Source organism: Salvelinus sp. IW2-2015, linkage group LG18 (genome assembly GCF_002910315.2).
Source record: "Salvelinus sp. IW2-2015 linkage group LG18, ASM291031v2, whole genome shotgun sequence".
NCBI classification, from domain to species: domain Eukaryota; kingdom Metazoa; phylum Chordata; class Actinopteri; order Salmoniformes; family Salmonidae; genus Salvelinus; species Salvelinus sp. IW2-2015.
Window position 1 is genome coordinate 40,619,100 of NC_036858.1, and position 25,514 is coordinate 40,644,613.

General features: G+C 42.6%; 1 protein-coding gene across 9 annotated transcripts in view; it reads left to right on the forward strand.

Annotated features, from left to right (window-relative positions):
- The window catches only part of ctbp2a (C-terminal binding protein 2a), a 146,422-nt gene that overhangs the window by 95,350 nt on the left and 25,558 nt on the right, over nucleotides 1–25,514 (forward strand). For 3 of the 9 annotated variants that reach the window (XM_024008241.2, XM_070448502.1, XM_070448501.1), the window contains one exon: nucleotides 20,694–20,759. The exons of 2 other annotated variants lie outside the window; for them this stretch is intronic. In XM_024008241.2, coding sequence (XP_023864009.1) covers nucleotides 20,694–20,759 — 66 coding nt within the window. Of the gene's footprint in view, nucleotides 1–1,163; nucleotides 3,438–20,693; nucleotides 20,760–25,514 lie in introns of those variants that run through there. 4 more of the 9 variants (XR_002879135.3, XM_024008239.3, XM_024008240.3 and 1 more) reach the window with 3 other exon arrangements.

Here is a 25,514-nt window from a genome sequence, read left to right on the forward strand (position 1 = left end):
ATTAGTTAACAGGGAACCTCTCCAACAGGGATCAAGTGTCAGCTGGCCAGGCAGGTAGGTAGGCCAAAGAATTATATACCACAGGGGGACTGGGAGGATAGGAAAGATTCATAGAGGGTTTCAAGGATTGCTTAGGGAAGTGTGTGTGTGTAGTGACAAAAAGTGCATTCTCCCCCCAGGTCTCTCTGACAAGGGGCAAAATCCAGATACAGAGCTTTGCTTGGTAAAGGGGATCAGCAATGCTTTGGGTGGGGTGCTGTGGTAACAGCAGGTTGACAGATTGTGGTTGGAGCAAATGGCTTTAATCCAATAATTGTACATGCAAATAGTTGCTTTGAGGACAAGCCTTGCTTTTGTCACTTTCTTTCATGCTTATTATTTGTAAAGGGTGGCAGGCAGTATGCTTTAATAATGTTTTCAAATGTTTTTAGCAGTCAGTTTCCCATTGCCCCCTGTGGGTTCTGTGTCTGAGTGCCAGTCGTCTTGTGACATTTACTAGGTCCTCTCAGTGAGGGGGGAGAGTGTGACAGGAGTTTCACAGGAGTAGCGTGGTCACTCTGTCAGCGTCGGCCCAGGCAACGGATTAGTGTCCAATCAGAGTGGATTTGATGTTTCCTGACAGCACATGAGACTTAGCAGGGAGATCTGTATTCATTTCAATCACCCGCCTGCCTGCCTTCCCCTCCCTGAGGGCTACTAGCGGGGTAGTGTAAATCTCTCCTGCTCATTGAACGAGACCCAGCAAGTCATTGACAACAAAATCAAGTGATCAGACCCAGGTAAGTGTCCCGGGCCACGGATTTGGATGGAGGTTTGCCCTTACGTAAATGAGCAGAATCCTCAGAGATACTTTTTAGGTGGTTCACGTAACGTCACGACGGGCAGCAGAATTAAGCAGTCTTTATTTAGACTGTAATCCCTCATAGCAATCGACCAGAGTGAGTAAAATGTCCCAGAGTAGGGGAAGGATAAACCCTACCGGATTAGTACAAGCCCCTGCCTACAATCCCATCCCACCCCCTCCAATATTCCCTCCTTTCGTGTTTTTTTCCTCTCACCGCATCGGGTAGCCTACATGGTTGGTGGCCAGCACAAGCACGGACCCTGTCATTGTGGTTCAATGGAATAGTGGGGGCTGCCTTTGCAGCATTTGCACAGTGTGGTGTCCTCTACCTTCTAGCAACAATATTTCCATAGATTAATTATTCAAGGATTGCCTGTCAAGGGGGAGCCACTGAATAGAAAGGACCTCAGAAGAGCCCCCAAAAAATTACAACTGGATATCAGGTGAAACAATATACCCCACTGCTTCATCTCTTTTTGCTCCTCCTCCGTCCTCCCTCCCTCCTTTCCACTCTTTTGATGTAAATTGTAACTGAAGACTTGAAAGAAAACACCAACTACTCCCTGCTTGTTTTTTGTCCTCTGTAAAGCTGTCCAGTTTTTTTTCTCTCCAATGCTCGTCGCCAGCAAGCAGTTGAGTATCGGTCGCTCCCACAGTTGGGACACCCTGGGGGGGAATGAGGGTCAGTGGGTCGGGGGAGAAAGCGCGTATGACCAACAAGGCAGGATAGCGAGTCGACGAAACTCGCTGTCTTACGGGGCAGAGGGAGGAGGTTACTACGAGACTCCCCCTGGGATGCGTCCTCCGGAGCTGGATCTGAAACGAGACCCCTACTCCTACCAGGACTCTCTGTACAGCCAGCAGGGCTACGCTACTGATCCCCGGGGAATGAGAAAGGGCTCAGTCCCTGAGCTAAACAACTACGACCGTCCACCCATGGCTAACAGTCACCGAGGATTCATTGCCTCCCAGGACTATTATCCCCATGACCCTGCTATGGCTCCCCAACCACCAGAGGACCCCCGGGGCTTCTACCGGGTGGATCAGCAGCCTCAGCAGCAGCCTCACCCGCTCAGCAGACCCCCGTCCCACTACGGGATGAACCCAGTGGGACGGCCCCCATGGGACCAAGGACAGGGAGGGAGGCCCTTACCTCAGGGTCCTTCGTCTTCTCCTCTTCCTCCTCCCCCTCTTCCGCCAATTGCCCATGGCATTAACCAGGTTTACAATCAGCCTGCAGCTGTAGCCGCAACCGCCGCTGCCAATATGATGCCAGATGGCCAACGCTCTCCTGCTCACTATGGAATGGAACAACCCTCTTCACCTCGTTACGCATCTGAGCCAACCCCTCTAGCCGGCCAGACAGTCTATACCGACATCAACGGCCATCCCGTGGACCCTCGGCAGCAGCCTGCAGCCACCTGCCTGGTGGTGGACCCTAACACTCAGGGGCTGGATGGGAGCATGCAGCAGCGAGGTATGATGATAAGGCAGGAGTGCACATTGCCCTACAGCGTTCAACAACAACAAGCTCCGCAGCCCAACATGCAGGTCTACAACCCCAACCCTCCTCTCGCCTCCCCTGTTCCTGCACCTGTTCCTGCCCCTCTTCCTATCCCACCTGCCCCTGTAGCCCTCCCCCCTCCACCTCCCACAGCCCACCAGACGCCTGCAGCCTCAGTGGATCACAAGAGGAACACCGACCCAGAGTTCCTGGCTCTTCTTCGAAACGAGGGTCTCTCAGAGAGTACCATCTCCTCACTCATCCAGCAGGGCTTTGACACAWCCAGCATGCTGGCAGTCATGGAGGAGAATGACATACGCTCAGTGGCTCCCAACCTAGGGCAGGCGCGGGTGCTGTCGCGGGTGGCCATCAGCGTCAAGAGGCCCTTAGAGCCCCCTCCCACGCCCCAGCAACAGGCCCACATGCGGGGCCGCTCCAACAGCTTCAGCCACCGCTCTGACATGTACCCCCAGCAGCAGCACCAGCAGGCCATGGGCATGGACCCCCGGCTGATGCCACCACAGACCCCTGGTACCATGCAGACCATCTCCCCCACCATGGCTGAGGCCCTGGCCAGGAGGCCCAATAGCGCTCCCTCTCAGCACCTTCTGGAAACCACACAGGGCTACCCAGGACCTCGTACCCCAGGGACCTACAATGGTGCCATGGTCCCTGTCCAGTCCCGGCCCATGTCTGCATTCTCCCAACACCCGGGTGTCCCCATGACGCCGGGCATGCAGATGATGGCTGCCATGCCCCAGCAGATGCAAGCCATGCAACAACAGCAAATGCCAGTGTCCATGCCTGCCCAGCCGTCACCTCAGCAGGCCCCAAGGGCATACTCCACCAACTACACAGTGCCCATGGAGCTGATGAAACGGGACCGCAGCCTGCAACCCATGTTGCCCATGCACAGCGCCCACCCCAACCCTCAGATGATACGAAAGGCTGGGGGCACCCCGTCCGATGGAGCCATGATGCCCGTGGGTACCACCATGCAGAACCAGAGTGATATGGCCACCAACCAGAAGCTTAGCCGCCGTACCGGCCCACCTGTCATCGTCTCCACCATGGCATCACCAGATACAAGTAAAGCATACTTTTATCCCCTCAACCATTCCCTCCTCTTCCTCCTCTCCCCTAGTCCTCCTGTATAGAATGTCTCTTGGCTGTAGTGTATTTGTTGGCTACTGAAGGAGTATGGTTACTGAAAGAGTATGGTTTCTCTTGGGTTATATAAAAAAAAAWTGTAGTTATAGATTTTTTCTATTTGAAATGAAAGCTCTGGTTAGATAACCATTCGCTCTGTACTCTAAGACAACAATTAGGTATTGTGTTTTTGCAATCAAATTAATAATTATTTTATACCCTTATCAYGATAGCCCCTTTCTCAAATAACAGTTGAATATTTAAGGCTATGATACTGCTCTCTTTATGACAGCTATTTGGCATGAATTGAATACAGGATACTGTAATGCAGTGCTCTTAAACCAAGTGCCCGAAAAGGGCCATTTATCTGGTTCCCACTCAATGTTGAAGTGTTTGAGATACTTTTTCGGTAGATTGATATGAATTTATCTCTTTGCTGCTTTCACATCATTTCAATCTARCCTTTGGCTGTGTGGAGCTCTGCTTATTGTTAACCTGTGTATGTGCCTTTGTATTGMATTGACAATGGATAAACATCTCAACTTAATACGGGATCGGTGTCCCCTCCACGGGACAGTTGAGCTAACGTAGGCTAATGTGATTAGTATGAGGTTGTAAGTAACAAGAACATTTCCCAGGACATAGACATATCTGATATGGGCAGAACGCTTAAATTCTTGTTAATCTAACTGCAGTGTCCAATTTACAGTAGCTATTGCAGTGAAYGAATACCATGCAATTGTTTGAGGAGAGTGCACAGTTAGGAACTTGAAAATGTATTAATAAACCAATTAGGCACATTTGGGTAGTCTTGATGCAACATTTTGAACAGAAATGCAATGGTTCATTGAGTCCGTCTAAAGCTTTACCCGTACACTTCTGCCATCTAATGGCCAACATTTAAATTGCGCCTGACCTGGCATAGTACATTATGACCTTTCTCTTGCATTTCAAAGATMATCTTTTACCAGATCTAATGTGTTATATTCTCCTACATTCATTTCACATTTCCACAAACTTCAAAGTGTTTCCTTTCAAATGGTATCAAGAATATGCWTATCCTTGCTTCAGGTCCTGAGCAGTTAGATTTGGGTATGTCATTTTAGGCGAAAATTGAAAAAAAGGTTCCGATCCTTAAGAGTTTGGCTACCATATCTTCCGTGAATGGCTTTAGTTACAGTATATCCATATTTGAGATACTGTTTTTTTTTTAATGAATGGCTTAATGGCCTAAAAGCATACATTTTTAACAATGTCAGCCTTTAATCCTCCCCATGCCCTAATTATTTATAGTCAGCTGTTGTGATCCTAAAATGACAGAGTCCCTGTTGAAAAGCTCTGAGGGTAGCCCTACCTACCTCTTTCTGAATTGTGTTTTAGACACTCATGTGTACTGTCYGTCATCTTTGCGCTCTTTGAGATGCATGCTGTTCTCTGTATTGTTTGTTTTTTGCCACACATAATGGTTGTGATGACCAAGATGGAGGGTGGGAGTGGGGCGACGACAGTGMGATGTGGTACGATGTGAGCTGTCATCTATCTGAGGTAACACTGCTTTTAAAGCAGAACCAGCCTGTCAGTAGTTGTATTTGTCCAACCAATCTGGGTGGGCAGTATTCCATGGTCACGGTTAAATGTGGGAGAATTGGAGCCTTGAGTTAGTGTGTGCCTGTGTGCATTGGCCGTGTGGTGTGTGTGTGTGTGTGTGTGTGTGTGTGTGTGTGTGTGTGTGTGTGTGTGTGTGTGTGTGTGTGTGTGTGTGTGTGTGTGTGTGGGAGAGAGAGAGAAAAAGAGAGCTGTTTTTGCTTTGGAGCTATATTCCTTGCCCTTCACCTCATCTGTAGGCATTTGAAGCTTGTCCACACAGAGCAAAGGCATAATTGTCCACATGCTTGTCCACTCAGAGCATAATCTTCAGGGCTGATGGCCTGGTGGGAAGGGTTATGAAATATTGGTTGCAGCATCATCACAGCATCGTTCTGCTTTTAGTGCATTGAAGTAGCCTGGAGCAGTACGTTATGTGTAGTGGTGCATACACTGTTATTGTCTCTGTTCAGGTGCAGCAGTGACCATGTTGAAATTAACTATATTGTTTACTGTAGCTCTAACGTTGGTGCTACAGAAATGTGGAAGATGTGAGAAATTACCAGCACTAGCTATGATTTCAACAAGTCTGATTCATCATCAAAGTTGTTCAATAATAATGCTATTGGACAGCATCCATTGGGTTTGGACAACATCCTAGCTGTGCTGCTGAAATCAAATGAATGGGATGATCACCGATCAGCAAWTGTGTCTTTTCTCTGAGTAACTGGAATGAGAAGCAAAAGGGGTTTAGTCCTTTAGATCCTCCTTTTACAACACTGCTAATCCACAGATTCACTCCATTATTTATGGACTAGGCTGACATCTTTGGATTCCCCCAGTACTAGAGCTATAACCATTGGCTCCGACAGCTCCTCTACAGATTGAGAACAAATGGATTTATGAAGTCTGTCTAGTCTCAGGGGGGAAAAAAGATGGTACTTCTTCTGTTTATGTCTAAAGGACCCTTTCTGTTTAGCTATCTTTCTCTGCTGTAAAAATCTGCAGCCATGATACTAGCTCACCCTAGTTTGCTTTTGCACACAAGGGTTTCCTCATGTTAAACACACACTCGGTACAACAAATTAATGTGCATGCGGCTGACATTTGTTGCTTTGGTAATTTCATCTGTTAATGGACGCCTGCAAAMCCTCTCTGAAAGCATATTCCTTAATTGTGTGTTGCTAGGCAACAGGGGTTTGGTCATAATCACAGAAAGATGATCTTTTCTTTTAAGGAGCGGGGGAAAGGTTTCACTGGAGTGGGGACTGGTGGAAATGGCTGAGAATTTGCATTTTATGGCACTGTGTTGAAAAAAGGGTGCTTGAGCTAATACTGTGAGCTAGAGGAGAGTCATAATAATGACATGTTAGTCACCTCGTGTTGAAATATGACCACGGAGCAATAATGGCATGTGCCCTTTTTGAGAGAAGGAGTTAATATAATTTTGCATTGTAGAAATTGTCAGTCAACCGTTATTTTGGTTGCATGGAGTATGTCTGAGTATAATTTCTGACATTTGACAACATGATATAGGGAATATCTCAACCATTTGAGCWGTTCCTCTGTACCGTCTTCATAATTAGTAAGCCTATATAAATATTTAGATATGATATGCCAATGGCCTCAATATGTTCATTAGTAACACCTAGGGCTACACGATTTGGACAAAATATCTCATTGCGATTTTATGGCTCAATATTCTAATTGTGATTATGAATTGCGATTTTCAAACACTTGGGTGAAAACTTGGTAATTCAGTCAGACATGGTTAAAACAATTCTCAGGGTAGATTACATCACTTCTAAAATGAGATCATTTGAACGAACACATACTGTGTGCTAACTGAATACAAAACCAAATTAAACATATATTTTCCAACATTGTTATACATATGATAATAGGTWGGATTATTACACCTACATATTAACAAACATACATTTTTAACATGATCATCYAAATATACACTGAGTATACCAAACATCATAAAAACAATATATATWTTTTTTATTGAACCTTTATTTAACTAGAAAAGTCAGTTAAGAACAAATTCTTATTTACAATGACGCATACTGCGGCCAAACCCGGACGGCGCTGGGCCAATTGTGCGCCYCCCTATGGGACTCAGGTACTGTAGTGYTGCCTCTTGCACTGAGATGCAGTGCCTTAGACCACTGCACCACTCGGAGCATCTTTCCATCTTCCTAATATTATGAAAATCTTGCTAATATTGAGTCTTCGTCCCCCCCCCCTCCCCTCCGCCCTCAGAATAACCTTAATTCATCGTGGCATGGACTCTACAAGGTGTCGAAAGTATTCCACAGAGATGCTGGCCCATGTTGACTCAAATGCTTCACCCAGTTCTGTCAAGTTGATTGGATGTCCTTTGGGTGGTGGGCCTTCTTGATACACACTGTATTCTGTTGAGTGTGAAAAACCCAGCAGCGTTGCAGTTCTTGATACAAACCGGTGCACCTGGCACCTACTACCATACCCTGTTCAAAGGCACAAGTATTTTGTATTGCCCATTCACATTCTGAATGGCACACACACAGTGTATTCGGAAGGTATTCAGACCCCTTGACTTTTTCCACATTTTGTTATGTTACAGGCTTATTCTAAAATMGATTAAATTAGTTTTTTTCCTCATCAATCTACACACAATACCCTATAATGACATAGCAAAAACAGGTTTTTAGACCTTTTTGCAAATGTATAAAAAAATATATATATCACATTTACATAAGTATTCAGACCCTTTACTCAGTACTTTGTTGGAGTGCCTTGAGCAGCGATTACAGCCTTGAGTCTTCTGTATCTGTATTTCCTCCCATTCTTCTCTGCAGATACTCTCAAGCTCTGTCAGGTTGGATGAGGAGCGTCGCTGCACAGCTATTTTCAGGTCTCTCCAGAGATGTTCGATCGAGTTCAAGTCCGGGCTCTGCCTGGGCCACTCAAGGACATTCAGAGACTTGTCCCGAAGCCACTCCTGCGTTGTCTTGGCTGTGTGCTTCGGGTCATTGTCCTGGTTGAAGGTGAACCTTCGCCCCAGCCTGAGGTCCTGWGRGCTCTGGAGCAGGTTTTTAATCAAGGATTTCTCTGTACTTTGCCTCGTTCATCTTTCTCTCGATCCTGACTAGTCTCCTAGTCCCTGCTGCTGAAAAACYTCCCAACAGCATGATGCTGCCAKCACCGTGCTTCACCGTAAGGATGGTGCCAGGTTTCCTCCAGACTTGAAGCATGGCATTCAGGCCAAAGAGTTCAATCTTTGTTTCATCAGACCAGATAATCTTGTTTCTCATAGTCAAAGTCCTTTAGGTGCCTTRTGTAAACTCCAAGTGGGCTGTCATGTGCCTTTTACTGAGGAGTGGGTTRGTTCTGGCCACTCTACCATAAAGGCTTGATTTGGTGGAGTGCTGCAGAGATGGCCGTCCTTCTAGAAGGTTCTCCCATCTCCACAAAGGAACTCTGGAGCTCTGTCCGAGTGACCATCGGGTTCTTGATCACCTCCCTGACCAAGGCCCTWCTCCCCTGATTGTTCAGTTTGGCCAGGTGGTCAGCTCTAGGAAGAGTCTTGGTGGTTCAAGACATATTCCATTTAAGAATGATGAAGGCCACTGTGTTCTTGGGACCTTRAATGCTGCAGAAATGTTTTGGTACCCATGTGCCTCGAGACAATCCTGTCTTGGAGCTCTACGGACAATTCCTTCGACCTCATGGCTTGGTTTTTGCTCTGACATGCACTGCCAACTGTGGGACCTTATATAGACAGGTGTGTGCCTTTCCAAATCATGTCCAATCAATTGAATTTACCACAGCTGGACTCCAAGTTGTAGAATCATCTCAAGGATGATCAATGGAAACAGGATGCACCTGAGCTCAATTTCGAGTCTCATACTTACGTAAATACGTTTTTGCTTTGTCCTTATGGGGTATTGTGTTTAGATTGTGGATTTTGACTTTATCCGTTTTAGAATAAAGCTGTAACGTAACAAAATGTGGGAAAAAGGGAAAGGGTCTGAATACTTTCCAAATGCACTGTACACAATCCATGTCTCAGTTGTCTCAAGTCTTAAAAGTCCTTATTTAGCATGTAGCCTCCCCTTCATCTACACTGATTTGAAGTGGATTTAACATCAGTAAGGGATCATAGCATTCACCTGGTCAGTCTATGGCAGGGATCATCAAATAGATTTAGCCACGGGCCAATTTTATTTATTGAGCGGCTGGTCATGGGGCCGGAACATAATTKCAAATCATTTGTAGATTGAAAATTTACCAAAAATAGCCCAAACATATACTGTATAATATTTGAATAAAYCATCATTTAAAATCTTGCTTACATGTGTCTCTCTATTATGCGTGAATTCTTGGGAACAGATTTCCAAAATTAAAATCACTTGGAGCCGATTTCCTGGTCTTGTTACAGTCTTTTATCTCCAACAAAAAACAACTGGGGAACCCTGGTCTATGGCATAGAACTCAAAAAAGCAGGGGTATACTCAGTGTAGTGTGCTATAAGCACAGCACAAATTAATTAAATAATTAATTAATAACATTGAGTTACTATTTCTTTTTTTACCATTATGAGTTATTAAATAACCTAAGTTAAAAAAAGGGGAAACAGTGCTGCAGCAATCTAATGTGTGGTGTGGGAAAGACAACATATTTGGTAAGAATAATAACATAGGGTACAACATCTATTCTAGCTCTTAAAGGGGTCTACATTGGGTGTACAATTTTCAATTACAGCATTATTTAATCTACAGTTATTCTTCTGCTATTTATTCTGTTACCAGTAATATTTACATTTTAATAGTATCTTCTGATTACAATTATTATGTCTCATATTTTAACAAATGCAATCTATTAGCTATTAAAATGTAATTAGGTATATCTAGCTGTCCGATAACACATTCTGATGGAGTGGCTTGACCTGCACTTTGTAAAAACGTAGAGTGCATTGAGTGAATGTTGCAATGAACACAGCTGCTGTCGGGAGACAACGACTCGACACTGAAAACTTAGGAACTCAAGAACTTGGATATCTGTGTCAACACCTGCTACCAACTAGCCAGCTAGATAGCTAGCTAGGTTGCAATGGAGCCTGCTTCGCCTGGAATAGCTAACAAACATTTCCAGCGCTGTAGAAGCTGTGTTTATTACGGTCTTGTCCTTGACAATATTGACAATTTGGAGTTCCAATGCGGTAATTGTTTGCTACCGGAGGACTACAMGAATGAGGTRGCTATGCTTAGCAAACAAATCTCAATTCTACYCAAACTTATGGGGAAAACGCAAATTGGAACTTTCWCGTTCTCAARTCCTATGGAYGGATGCTGCTCGGGCRTAATGGATGTTTCCCCCCTTGRCATCTGTRCCTATCCGAATGGCCTGTGCTACCTGGAACRWGCCTGCCAAGGAAGTGGTCTCCATCTGCTTCTCCTCCTCCATCCTGTAGTGAAGTAGACGGAGAACAGCAAGAAGACTGTTCTAATCAGCGCTGGTCCCATGTCACACGTCATGGAAACCGCAGGCAGCAGCATGCTGCTAACTGGACGGGAGTGACTGAGGGGTTCGAGCAGATTGACATTAGGAATAGCTTCACTGGTGCCTGATCTACCTGCACCTTCATCGCTGGTTCTGCCTGTGTCTGCATCGGCGGTGCTAACTCTAACTACGCTGACTCCAGCAGCGCCGTCGTTGTCGTTCGGCTCCTTTCCTTGTCTCTGGATCTGACAGGGCACTGCCTGCTGAGGTCTGAACCTATTGCCGGGAGCAGCGGGTGTACCCTATCCTGCTTCTCGTGGGCCCGTGAAAGGCTCAACGAATTGTGTGAGGGGTGGGAATGGGTGGATTTCTCAATTCCCTTCTCAGGCCGTTGTATAGGGCAGTTCAATGGTGAGAAATGTCTCAGTCCCTGGAGCAAGAATGTTATGCTATTCAGGAGCACGAGTACAGGACATCAATAAGCTGCCCCCAAACATTTTAAACCAGCTTCAGGAAATGAAGTATATCATAGTTCATGTGGGATTCAATGACATATGCTCAGAACAGCTGAAGATGGATTTTAAAGAGCTGATTGGGTCACTACTTGACACCAACAAACACCCTATAATATTCGGCCCTCTGTCCTCCCTAAATCGTGGCATTGAACGGTTCAGCAGACTTTTATCCCTCCGTAACTGGCTACGAGACTATTGCAGCCCTGTGGGTGTAACATTTATTGACAATTTTGATACCTTCTGAAAACAAAGCTCGTATTATTATTATTATTATTATTACTATCATTATCGTTTGGGTTCCTGGATCCTTTCACAGCATTATAAGGCTATGTTGAGACAATGACTTATCAAAGACCCAAGCCCAGCTCATTTAATTCCTACCATTGTTTCACTGAGTTGTCATAATGTACATAATGTACATTATCCCAGCGGCATTGGAAGACGCAATGTAATTAACCTAATTTATGTTCCTCTTACTGCCCTGAATGCCTCTGCTGATCCTACAGCTATTGTATGCAGTAATCATGTGCCTATGAACCAGAGTTGTACTGTTAGCACTTAGGCTGTGTGTACTAGCAGGAAGTCCACTGTGTGCAGCTCACCCTGCACTAACATAAATAACCTGAGCATATCTACCTCTGCTATGCTTCTCAGTAAAGCAATTAAAACAATCAAGCATCCCAGAAAAGTGCAAAAATAGCCCATGTTAATATATGAAGCTTAAGAAACAAGGTTGATGAAATCAATAATTTGCTAGTAACAGATGACATACATATTCTGACAATCTCTGAAACTCACTTATATAATATCTTTAATGGTACAGTGGTAGCAATACATGGTTATATGATCTAGAGAAAATACAGAAATGTGACTCACCACCTAGATTCGGTCTTATGTAGCAACATTTGAAATGGTGTTTTTTACATTGGATAAAAGTAGAGACCAGAGCTACAAAATGGTATACAGTGGGGAGAACAAGTATTTGATACACTGCCGATTTTGCAGGTTTTCCTACTTACAAAGCATGTAGAGGTCTGTCATTTTTTTATCATAGGTACACTTCAACTGTGAGAGACGGAATCTAAAACAAAAATCCAGAAAATCACATTGTATGATTTTTTAAGTTAATTAATTTGCTTTTATTGCATGACATAAGTATTTGATCACCTACCAACCAGTAAGAATTCCGGCTCTCACAGACCTGTTAGTTTTTCTTTAAGAAGCCCTCCTGTTCCTCACTCATTACCTGTATTAACTGCACCTGTTTGAACTCTACATGCTTTGTAAGTAGGAAAACCTGCAAAATCGGCAGTGTCTCAAATACTTGTTCTCCCCACTCTATCATACACTGCATTTGAGGAACAATGGGAAAGTAATTCTGCTTCAAAAGTTGATCAACTCACTTTTGAGAAAATCGCCTTTTGAATGTTTTGGTATCTAGTGAAGAGCTCTGCTTTGTCTACACCCATTCAGCATCGTTCACACCCTCTTAAGTTTTAGCCCCACCCACCTTTTTTCGCTCTCGGAGCCCACACTAGACGCTCTGGCCGATGATTTGTTTAGTTCTGGATAACATGAAAACAGCCTTACCAGCTCTGCTGGCAACAATTTCATTACACTTTTTGCAGACGTTTGCTGACACAAGCCATATTCAACGGGTGTTGTACACACATCACGTAACGTTAGCTAACGAGCCAACCAGCTAACGTTAGCTAGTTAAACAACAAAGATCAGTGCCAACAATGCCACAGTGCTGGGAACTAACCAACCAGGTTCAATGTTAGCTAGCTAACATTAGGCTCTAAATAGAAAAGCAAACAGCTCTGGGAAACGAATAATAACGTCAGCTAGGGAGCCAGCCAGCCAGCTAACATAGGCTAGCTAGCTAACAGTACACTTTAGCTTGAAATGAAACCACTTTCTGTCAAAATTAGAAARGTGTAATATCTGAAAATGTAGCTAGCTAACGCTAGATTATCTTACCTGTATACATCATCATGCATGATGGACGCATCTCCCTGTCAGGAATGCCATACCACAGTTGCGTGTGTTTTCTCCGTCTCTTTAGCTATCATACTCTCATTCCACTAATTTCAAAACTTGATCGTCCAGAAATTGTAGAGCATCATTTTTATGCAGCTCCACTACACAATACATTTAAAAAAAATCATGGCTAGTGGGAAGGTTGACAACTTCTTCTGTGGCTTAACCAACAAGGCTTGTTATTTAAATTTGTTATTAGTATTTACAAATGGCATACAAGTGTGTTATTAACCTCTCTTGGGTAGGGGGCAGTATTTTCACGTCCGGATGAAAAGTGTGCCCAGAGTAAACTGCCTACTACTCAGGCCCAGATGCTAGGATATGCATAGTATCAGTAGCTTTGGATAGAAAACACTCTGACGTTTTTAAAACTGTTTGAATGATGTCTGTGAGTATAACAGAACTCATATGGCAGGCAAAAACCTGAGACAAAATCCAACCAGGAAGTGGGAAATCTGAGGTTGTAGTTTTTCAACTCTTTGCTTATCCAAGATACAGTGGAAATGGGTCATGTTGCACTTCCCCAGGCTTCCAAGATGTCAACAGTCTTGAACCTTGTTTGAGGCTTCTACTGTGAAGTGGGGGAGAGGGGAATGAGTCAGAGGTCTGCCAGAGAGCCACGAGCTGACCAGTGCGTTCACGTGAGAGAAGTTAGCTTGCGTTCCATTGCATTTCTGAAGACAAAGGAATTCTCCGGTTGGAACATTATTGAAGATTATGTTAAAAACATCCTAAAGATTGATTCTATACATCGTTTGACATGTTTCTACGGACTGTTAACGGAACTTTTGTGATAGTTACAGTCTAGTGATCACCTAGTGATAGCGCATCATGAATTTTGATTACTGGGCTAAACACGCTAACAAAAAGGAGATTTTGTACATAAATTATGGACTTCATCGAACAAAACAAACATGTATTGTGGAACTGGGATCCTGAGAATGCATTCTGATGAAGATCATCAAAGGTTAGTGAACATTTATAATGCTTTTTCTTGCTTCTGTTGACTCAACATGGCGGATATCTGTTTGGCTTGATTTGTCGTCTGAGCACCGTACTCAGATTTTTGCATGGTGTGCTTTTTCCGTAAAGTTTTTGGAAATCTGACACAGCGGTTGCAATAAGGAAAAGTGGATCTAAAATTCCATACATAACAGTTGTATCTTTTAGCAATGTTTATTATGAGTATTTCTGTAAATTGATGTTGCTCTCTGCAAAATCACCGGATGTTTTGGAACTACTGAACATAACGCGCCAATGTAAACTTTACTGTACAAAAACATACATGTATTGTTGTACATGAAGTCCTATGAGTGTCATCTGATGAAGATCATCAAATGTTAGTGATGAATTTTATCTCTACTTATGCTTTTTGTTACTCCTCTCTTGGCTGGAAAAATGGCTGTGTTTTTCTGTGACTTGGCTCTGACCTAACATAATCGTTTGTGTGCTTTCGTCGTAAAGCCTTTTTGAAATCGGACACTGGCTGGATTTACAACAAGTGTATCTTTTAAAAATGGTGTAAAATACTTGTATGTTTGAGAATTTTAATTATGGGATTTTCTGTTGTTTGAATTTGGTGCCCTGCAGTTTCACTGGCTGTTGACGGATGAGACGCTACCGTCCCACAATACCCTAGTGAGGTTAAGGGCACATGAAAGTTCACATGTTCGAGAAGGCCTTTCTGCCCAAAAAAACGAGTTTTGATAAAAATGTTCAATGTTCATAACGGCTCTCCTGTGAAGTTGTGACTTGCCAACAATATGCCTAGTAAACTGAATCGGGTCACAAATGCCAAGGTTGGAGGGGTGGTCATTTATATTCAGAACCACATACCCTGTAAGCTTAGAGAGGATCTCATGTTAAATACTGTTTAAGTAATATGGCTACAGGTTCATCTGCCTCACCTAAAGCCCATTCTGGTGGGAAGCTGCTATAGACCATGAAGTGCTAACAGTCAGTATCTGGATAACGTGTGAAATGCTTGATAATGTATGTGATATCAACAGAGGTATATTTTCTGGGTGATTTTAAATATTGACTGGCTTTCATCAAGCTGCCCACTCAAGCGAAAGCTTCAAACTGTAACCAGTGCCTGCAACCTGCTTCAGGTTATCAGTCAACTTACCAGGGTAGTTACAAACAGCACAGGAATGAAATCATCATGTATTGATCACATCTTTACTAATGCTGCAGAAATTCGCATGAAAGCAGTATCCAAATCCATCGGATGTAGTGATCACCATATAGTKGCCATATCTAGGYAAAGTTCCAAAGGATGGGCCTGATAAAGTGTGTAAGAGGTCAAACAATAAGTTTTGTAGTGATTCCTATGTTGTTGATGTAAAGAATGTGTTGGTCCGTGGTTTGTAATGAGAAGCAACCAGATGCTGAACTTGACACATTTATGAAATTGCTTATCCCAGTTACTAATAAGCATGTGCCCATTAAGAAAATGAATTTAAAAACTGTTAAYTCCCTGCGGATTGATGAAGAATTGACAAAAATGTATGGTTGAGAGGGATGAGGCAAAATAAATGGCAAATAAGTCTGACTGCACAACCAATTGGCAAACATACTGCAAATTGAGAAATCATGTGACTAAACTGGATAAAAAGAAGAATCTACAATATGAAWCAAAGCTAAATGACAAAGAATGATAGTAAAAAGCTTTGGAACACATTCAATMWAATGTTGGGCAAAAAGGCGAACTCCGCTCCATCATTCATTGAATCAGATGGCTCATTCATCACAAAACCCACGGATATTGCCAACTACTTTAATTATTTTTTTAATTGGTAAGATTAGCAAACTTAGGCATGAYTTGCCAGCAACAAATTCTGACACTACACATCCAAGTATATCTCACCAAATTATGTAAYACAAGCATTGTTATTTTGAATTCTGTGAAGTGAGTGTTGGAAGAGGCAAAAAAATTATTGTTGTCTATCAGCAATGACAAGCCACCGGGGTCTGGCAACTTGGATAGAAAATTACTGAGAATAATAGRGAACGATATTGCCACTCCTATTTGTCATATCTTCAATTTAAGCCTACTAGAAAGTGTGTGCCCTCAGGCCTGGAGGGAAGCAAAAGTCATTCTACTACCTAAGAATAGTAACTGGCTCAAACTATTGAAAAAATTTGACCAGATACAATGCTATTTTACAGTGAACAAATTGACAACAGACTTTCAGCAGGCTTATTGGAAGGAAATTAAACAAGCACAGCACTTACACAAATGACTGATTCTTGTGTATAAAGAGTTACCTGTCTAACAGAACACAGAGGGTGTTCATTAATGGAAGCCTATCCAACATAATCCAGGTAGAATCAGGAATTCCACAGGGCAGCTGTCTGGGCCCTTTTTTAAAAATCTTTACTAACGACATACCAGTGGCTTTGAGTAAATGCAGATGACTCAACACTATACACGTCACCTACTACAGCAACTGAAATGACTGCAACACTTAAAGAGCTGCAGTTCGTTTCAGAATGGGTGGCAAGGAATAAGTTGGTCCTAAGTATTTCAAAAACTAAAAGCATTGTATTTGGTACAAATCATTCACTAAACCCTAAACTTGAACTAAATCTTGAAATGAATAATGTGGAAATTGAGCAAGTTGAGGTGACTAAACTGTTTGGACTAACCCCGGATTGTTAACTGTCATGGTCAAAACATATTGATACAACAGTAGCTAAGATGGGGAGAAGTCTGTCCATAATAAAAAGCTGCCCTGCCTTAACAGCACTATCAACGAGGCGGGTCCTACAGGCCCTAGTTTTGTCGCACCTGGACAACTGTTCAGTTGTGGTCAGGTGCCACAAAGAGACTTAGAAAAATTCCAATTGGCTCAGAACGGGGCAGCACGGCTGGCCCTTAATGTACACGGAGAGTTACAATGAATAATATGCATGTCAATCTCTCCTGGCTCAAAGTGGAGGAGAGATTGACTTAATCACTACTTAATCACACCCATGCAGACCCCACGAGACATGCCACCAGAGGTCTCTTCACAGTCCCCAAATCCAGAACAGACTATGGGAGGCGCACAGTACTACATAGAGCCATGACTACATGACTCTATTCCACATCAAGCAACTCATGCAAGCAGTAAAATTAGATTAAAGAAAAAATACAAATACAGCGGGGACCGTGAAGCAACACAAACATAGGCACAGACACATGCATACATAGGCACAGACACATGCATACATAGGCACAGACACATGCATACATACACACAATAACATACACACTATACACACATGCACACATGGATTTTGTGTTGTAGATATGTGGTAGTAGAGTAGGGACCGGAGGTCACACACTTAATGTATTATGAAATTAGTTTTTGAATGTATTGTAATGTTTTMAAATTGTATAACTGCTTTAATMTTGCTGGATCCGAGGAAGAGGGGGAGACATAATAAATAGAAATGTGAATGCAAAGATGACTCGGACCACAATATAGGTGAAGTGAACTGGCAAAAGAGTTGAATCCTCATTCAAAGGCAAGGGCTGTGTGAATACAAAGAGAACGGAGGTCTTTAGATTTTTCTTACCCCAGAGTTCACTTTAAAGWGGACTGGGATCGGTTCTTAAAATGACTATAATGAAAACACCCTTAAGCTTCTCTCAACCCCAGAGCGATGTTTTCTCCCGTGTGATCTCCGGGGAAGTAGCCTATAATTTTTGCAAGCAGTGACCTTTCGGTTGAAACACCAAATCAATAAAGTGTACTTTCCAACAGATGGGCTCGGGACTATAAAATAGATGGCTCTCCTGTTCTTACCACTTTGCCCAGTCATATTCAAGGTTAGAACTACCTTTCTAGGGGTTCTGATACTTCTAGCCTTAATATGCATTTTTGATCAAATATCTACAGTATTTCACTTTTTAATGTGTATAATATTGCTTCCTAGCCACCGTGCTTCTACACCTGCATTGCTTGCTGTTTTGTGTTTTAGGCTGGGTTTCTGTACAGCACTTTGAGACATCAGCTGATGTAAGAAGGGCTTTATAAATACATTTGATTGATTGATTGCTTACTAGGTGTTGTCCAATGAATTCTGTAACCACTCCCTCTTCAAATCAGGGTTAATTGGGAAAAGCTGTTCAAAAGAGGACATTGTATTATATCTTTGTACTCCCTGAAGAAGGCCATACAAATGAAGGCATTTTAATTAATTATATGAAGAGTGCCTTGGTCCTCCTTTCTTTTCGTTGAACAGTTTACCCCTTTTACCAAAGAGCACCTTCTGTCTACACAATTCTACTATTGTGGGTTTTGGTAGACAGAAGGTACCAGTCAAAAGTTTGGACACCCCGACTCATTCAAGGGTTTTTCTTTATCTTTACTATTTTTACTATTTTTATAATTTTCTACATTGTAGAATAGTAGTGAAGACATTGAAACTATGAAATAACACATATGGAATCATGTAGTAACCKAAAAAAGTTTTAAACAAATCTAAATATATTTGTGATTTTTCAAAGTAGCCACCCTTTGCCTGACAGCTTTACAAACTCTTGGCATTCTCTCAACCAGCTTCACCTGCAATGCMTTTCCAACAGTCTTGAAGGAGTTGCCACATATGCTGAGCACTTGTTGGCTGCTTTTCCTTCACTCTGTGGTCCAACTCATCCCAAACCATCTCAATTGGGTTGAGGTCGGGTGATTGTGGAGGCCAGGTCATCTGATGCAGCACTCCATGTCACATAGTCCTTACACAGTCTGGAGGTGTGTTGGGTCATTGTCCTGTTGAAAAACAAATTATAGTCCCACTAAGGGCAAACCAGATGGGATGGCATATTGCTGAAGAAGGCTGTGGTAGCCATGCTGGTTAAATGTGCCTTAAATTCTAAATAAATCCCTGACAGTGTCCTCAGCAAAGCACCCCACAGCATAACACCTCCTCATCTGTGCTTCACGGTGGGAACCACACATGCGGATATAATCCGTGCACCTACTCTGCGTCTCACAAAGACATGGCAGTTGGAGCCAACAATCTCAAATTTGGACACATCAGACCAAAGGACAGTTTTCCACTGGTCTAATGTCCATTGCTAGTATTTCTTGGCCCAAGCAAGTCTATTCTTCTTATTGGTGTCCTTTAGTAGTGGTTTCTTTGTAGCAATTTGACCATGAAGGCCTGATTTCACGCGGTCTTCTCTGAACAGTTGATGTTGAGATGTGTCTGTTACTTGAACTCTGTGAAGCATTTATTTGGGCTGCAATTTCTGGGGCTGGTAACTCAAATTAAATTGTCCTCTGCAGCAGAGGTAACTCTGGGTCATCCTTTCCTTTCCTGTGGCGGTCCTCATGAGAGCCAGTTTCATCATGGCGCTTGATGGTTTTTGCGACTACACTTGAAGAAATGTTCAAAGTTCTTCAAATGTTACGCATTTACTGAACTTCATGTCTTAAAGTAATGATGGACTGTCATTTCTCTTTGCTTATTTGAGCTGTCCTTACCATAATATGGACTTGGTATTTTACCAAATAGGGCTATATTCTGTATACCCCCTACCTTGTCACAACACAACTGATTGGCATTAAGAAGGAACGAAATTACACAAATTTTATTTTAACAAGGCACACCTGTTAATTGAAATGCATTCCAGGTGACTACATCATGAAGCTGGTTGAGAGAATGCCAAGAGTGTGCAAAACTGTCATCAAGGCAAAGGGTGGCTACTTTGAATAATCTCAAATATAAAATATATTTAGATTTGTTGAACACTTTTTTGGTTACTCCATGATTTCGTATGTGTTATATCTTAGTGGTGTAAAGTACTTAAGTAAAAATACTTTAAATTACTACTTAAGTCATTTTTTMGGGGTATCTGTACTTTACTATTTATCTATTTTCACAACTTTTACTTCACTACATACTTAAAGAAAATAATGTACTTTTTACTCCTTACATTTTCCCTTACACCCAAAAGTACTCGTTACATTTTGAGTCCTTAGCAGGACAGAAAATGGTCCAATTCACACACTTATCAACAGAACTTCCCTGATGATCCCTACTGCCTCTGATCTGGCGGACACACTAAACACAAATGCATCGTTTGTAAATTATGTCTGACTTTTGGAGTGTGCCCTTGGCTATCCGTAAATAAAAATAAAATTGTGCTGTCTGGTTTGCTTAATATACTTAAGTATATTTAAAACCAAATACTTTTAGACTTATACTCAAGTAGTAATTTACTGGGTGACTTTTACTTGAGTCATTTGCTATTAAGGTATCTTTACTTTTACTCAAGTATGACAATTGGGTACTTTTTCCACCACTTCACTATTATTTTACAATGTAGAAAATAGTAAAAATAAAGAAAAAACCTGGAATTAGTAGGTATMTCCAAACTTTTTACTGGTACTGTATATAAATACGGTGTTTAAAAACCTGTTTTCACTTTGTCGTTATAGGCTATTGTGTGTAGATTGATAATGTTTTATTTGATCAATTTTAGAGTGAGGCTGTAACGTAACAAAATGTGGACAAAGTCAAGGGGTCTGAATACTGTATATGGCTGAGTGGCACCTCTTCTTCTTAGGTCCTCCCTGGGAGTGCTTGCACTCAGATGCATGGATGCCAGCCACACAGCGTGATGCCAGTCCAGGTCAGTATGCGCGTGAGACACTAGCCGCTCTTCCCTGGCGTGATGGGCATTAGGATATGTGGTTCTCTAGATGGTAGATTATATTTTACATCAACACACAATTGTTCTAGGATTAAAGATGCACTCTCGAACTTTATCATTTCAGCCAGTAGTTTTGAGTGGTGCTCACAATCCATAAGTGGTCCCAGTTTATTGTGTACTACATCATCCGTTTCATTTGTAAAGTCCTTTTATTTCATTATTTTTTGCAATTCGTATGATATGAAACACATCAAATTCATACTATATGTATTTGTTGTGCTTAAAATCCTTGAGTGCATCTTTGAGGCATTGATTCAGTGTGCATTAGGCTAGATACTGTATACTACAGTTTTCTGCCCTATGCGCCGGCCGGCGGGACGGGGATGAGACGAGATTTATACTACAGTGGACCAGCTCTGCAGGCTGCATGGTGATGGGGGAGGGGCTTTGTGATGGCGTAGTCAGACAACAGCTAAGGATGGGGTTGCCATGGATATGAGATGAGGCTGTCAGCAGCACCCACCCCCTGTCTGAGGGTGAASGTCAGGGTGTAATCTTGGTTGCAGGTCAAAGGTGATGACCTTTTATCATGCCTTTCAGTGAGTCCTCTCGAGAGGTTGTGTAATGGGCAGGGTTCGCACAATGTGCTTGAGATGCTTAAAGTGCTTGAATTTGGCACTCTGCAATTCAAGTACTGGAATACATTGGAAATCAGACATTTTCTCAAGTTGGTACTTGAAAGAACAGAAAATGATCAAATATGTTAACATGAAAAATATTAGAAACATTTATTGGTCTTGCAAATTCATTTCCAGGCAGACTACCGGGTTTTATTTTCTGAAGTGTTTTGCGTTCTGGTTGCCAGGCGAGCGCGCTCATTCCACCCACACTGCCACTCAGCCAGGCAGGTACAGAACTGAATGATTAGGCGCCGCCAAACGTCACATTGATTGCTAAAATGCCGGGCAAATGTAGATTCATTCCTGCCTGGCAGGATATCAATGTTTATGAATGGGTTTTACTAGCCTTTTAATTAGATAATTATTGTTAACCCACTTATTGCGTTGATCAACGCTCAGAAGGCTTCTTGATCGGATTTCTAATCGCGCTTACCTCTGCGAACGAGTGGAATCATGAATGATTTATGTATGCTCGTTATGCTCGCCTACTCCCCCGGATTTGCCTTGTTAGCAGCGCATTCATTCAACGTTCTGCTCAACGGGAAACTCCACCCACGACATAGGCCGAGAAGAGAAACAAGCTACCTTAGCCTAGACCTACAGTGTTAAGTAGCAGAGAGACGCCGCTAACAGTGGGAACGTTTTTAACTTCGCCCGACTCCTGGAGTTTGAGAACTCTGAGAATGAGTGTACAACTGGTAAATAGTCGCTGATATTTCAGTCAGATCTCCAGCTAGCTAGGTAGCTCAAGGGCTCTGGCTATTAGCCAGGTAGCTATCTATATCTAGATAGCTAGAAGGATGAAGTTAGAAGCTAACGTTGAACGTAGCCAAACCTCAGCAGGAGCAGTTGACTGAAATGAAGCTAGCTATAATCAAAAGATTGGCTACTGTAAGTTCTCATAACAAAATCAATTTTCTTTATACAGAGTAGTGAGTCAGGCTGCAATGAAGGAGGCAAAGGAGATACATAGAGGGAGCATTGGATCAAGCAGGGAGAGAGGTTAGTAGTACAGTGGTTCCCAAACTTGGGGAATTCACTTACATGTCATTATGTGTTGGGACAGCCTGTGGTACCTAAAATGTTGTGAAATATAAAGAGAATTTAGAGTTGCAAAGAAAAGCCATATCTCAGATTGGCCAATAAAAATAAATTATTAAGATGGGCAAAAGAACAGACACTGGACAGAGGAACTCTGTCTAGAAGGCCAGCATCCCGGAGTTGCCTCTTCACTTGTGACGTTGAGGCTGGTGTTTTGTGGGTACTATTTAATGAAGCTGCCAGTTGAGGACTTGTGAGGGTTTCTGTTTCTTAAACTAGACACTCTAATGTACTTGTCCTCTTGCTCAGTTGTGCACCGGGGCCTCCCACTCGTCTTTCTATTCTGGTTAGAGCCAGGTTGCGCTGTTCTGTGAAGGGCGTACTACTCAGCGTTGTACGAGATCTTCAGTTTCTTGGCAATTTCTCGCATGGAATAGCCTTCATTTCTCAGAACAAGAATAGACTGATGAGTTTCAGAATAAAGATATTTGTTTCTGGCCATTTTGAGCCTGCAATTGAACCCTCATGCTGATGCTCCAGATACTCAACTAGCCTAAAGAAGGCCAGTTCTATTGCTTCTTTAATCAACACAACRGTTTTCAGCTGTGCTAACATAATTGCAAAAGGGTTTTCTTATGATCAATTAGCCTTTTAAAAGGATAAACTTGGATTAGCTAACACAACGTGCCATTGGAACACAGGAGTGATGGTTGCTGATAATGGGCCTATGTAGATATTCCATAAAATAAAATAAAAATAATAAATACATTTATTTCAAAAACAAGGACATTTCTAATTGACCCCAAACTTTTGAACGGTAGTGTATATATAAATATAGTATATAATAATATATAATATTCCATAGCAATTTCTAATAACTTTTAATCTGAATGATACACTATGGTTTGCTAGATGAGAAAGAGTGAGGACGGCTGAGGACTGACAGTGTGAGAGAGAGAGTTGGAGTACGAAAATGAAATCAAAGGGGAATGAAATGAAAGAAGAGAAATTTGAAACCCTATCCAACCCCTCCACTCCTCCTCCCTCTTTCACACTCTCTCTTCTCCTTCTCCTTCTCTTATACTCTTTATCTCTCTGCCAAGCAGGAAGTCACATTGAATAATTCATCCAGAGAAAATGAAAACTTCATGGCTATTAAATTACAGAGCAGAAGTGGCTGCACTAACCTTGTTTTCCACAGATGAGAATATATGGGAATATAGAGGCTTTGCAGGGTTGAAATGCTTTACTACGCTGGCTGACTGTGTTTTACCAGAGGGAGGCCATCTTGGAAAAGGAACCTCATTTTCTGTGTGACTGTAGAGTAGTAGCTGTAAGGGAATAGCCCTTCAGGGTTATGATTCCTGCTCTCCACCTCGACACGTGTCCCTTATTCTCTGTCCCTATTCTAGCTTGTCTTTTATGTTGCTTTTATACCTTGAGGTATCTACCTGACAAAAGGATCTGATGCGATCTGATGATAATGTGTCTGGATCTAATGGCTTTGTAATTTAAAAAATATATATTTTGCGATTAAGTCTTATCCAACTTCTAAACCTTATGTGAGGGATTTCGCGTAAACGACCTCACCTAGGATTTAATTCCACACACACCAGCAGCACATGAATGTGTTCGCTCATTAAGGCTCTAGCGCTGAGTCAGTCACTATCATCAGGTTTCCGGCAAGACAACATCAGGACTGATAAGCAAGCTTCGCTACACCTCCTTTATCTTGTCCAGCTGTGTGTGTGTGTGTGTGTGTAAGTGTGTAAATGGTGTGTGTTTTCCTGTAACTCCATCCCTGGTGTTGTGAGCTGACATCTCCCCAAACAGCTTTCTGCCTTCAGCTGGAACAGAGCCCAGCTGTGTGTGTGTGTGTGTCTGTTTGCGCAGGCCTGTGCGTGTACTTGCATGCATGTGTGTGTATGACTTATCACTTACTGTATGCGTGTCTTTGTGCGTTTCTCTGTAGACAGTATTTAGGAGGAGGGTATAGGGGAGCTTTTCTCTCTCTCCTCTCTATTTCTCTCTCCCTCTCTCTATCACTGTGTTACCAGGCCAGATGGCTCATGTCACACAGAGAGGAAAGCGATGGAGAGAGCAGAATGAGAAAAGAGGAGCTCCAGAGTTGAGACACCCTCCCCCAAGATACATCTGGAGTCCACCTGCTGCTGTGCCATCCTCTCTATCTCTCTCTATCTCTCTATCTATCTATCTATCTATCCTCTATCTCTATTCTCTATCTCTTCTATCTCTCTCTCTCTCTCTCTCTCTCTCTCTCTCTCTCTTCTCTCTCTCTCTCTCCTCCTCTCTCTCTCTTCTCTCTCTCTCTCTCTCTCTCTCTCTCTCTCTCTCTCTCTCTCTCTCTCTCTCACAAAGCCGGCGGGTTAACATCAATTAGCGACAATATGCAGAACGTGTCTTCTACTAGGCTGACACATTGGTGGATGTACATTGAGCATACCAAACATTAGGGACACCTTTCTAATATTGAGTTGCACCCCCTTTTGCCCTTAGAACAGCCTCTACAAGGTGTTGACAGTGTTCTACAGCGATGCTGGCCCATGTTGACTAATGCATGTTGACTAATGCTTCCCACAATTGTGTCAAGTTGGCTGGATGACCTTTGGGTGGACCTTTCACCTGGATTTACCTCGTCAGTATATGTTATGGAAAGAGCAGGTGTTCTTAATATTTTGTATACTCTGTAGTTTGGGTTTGGTTAATGAAGTCATTGAAACAAGCTTTGTCATTGATATGTTAGGCATAGATGCCATTTCTAACATGTGTCAATTAATGGTGTTCCATTCTTGCACACTGATGAGGTGTTTGTTTGTTCCTAGACGGTTGGGGTGTGGTTGTGGAATAACCTCTAATTGAAGGCGGACTTCTTAACCTGTATTTCTAAATCCTTTAAAGTCCTGTTGTGGGGAATTTTGGCGGTGAGCTCCAGCCCTGGCTTAAATTGACTCCTTCAGACTACTAGCCCTAGAAGTAAACAATCTGTTCGTCC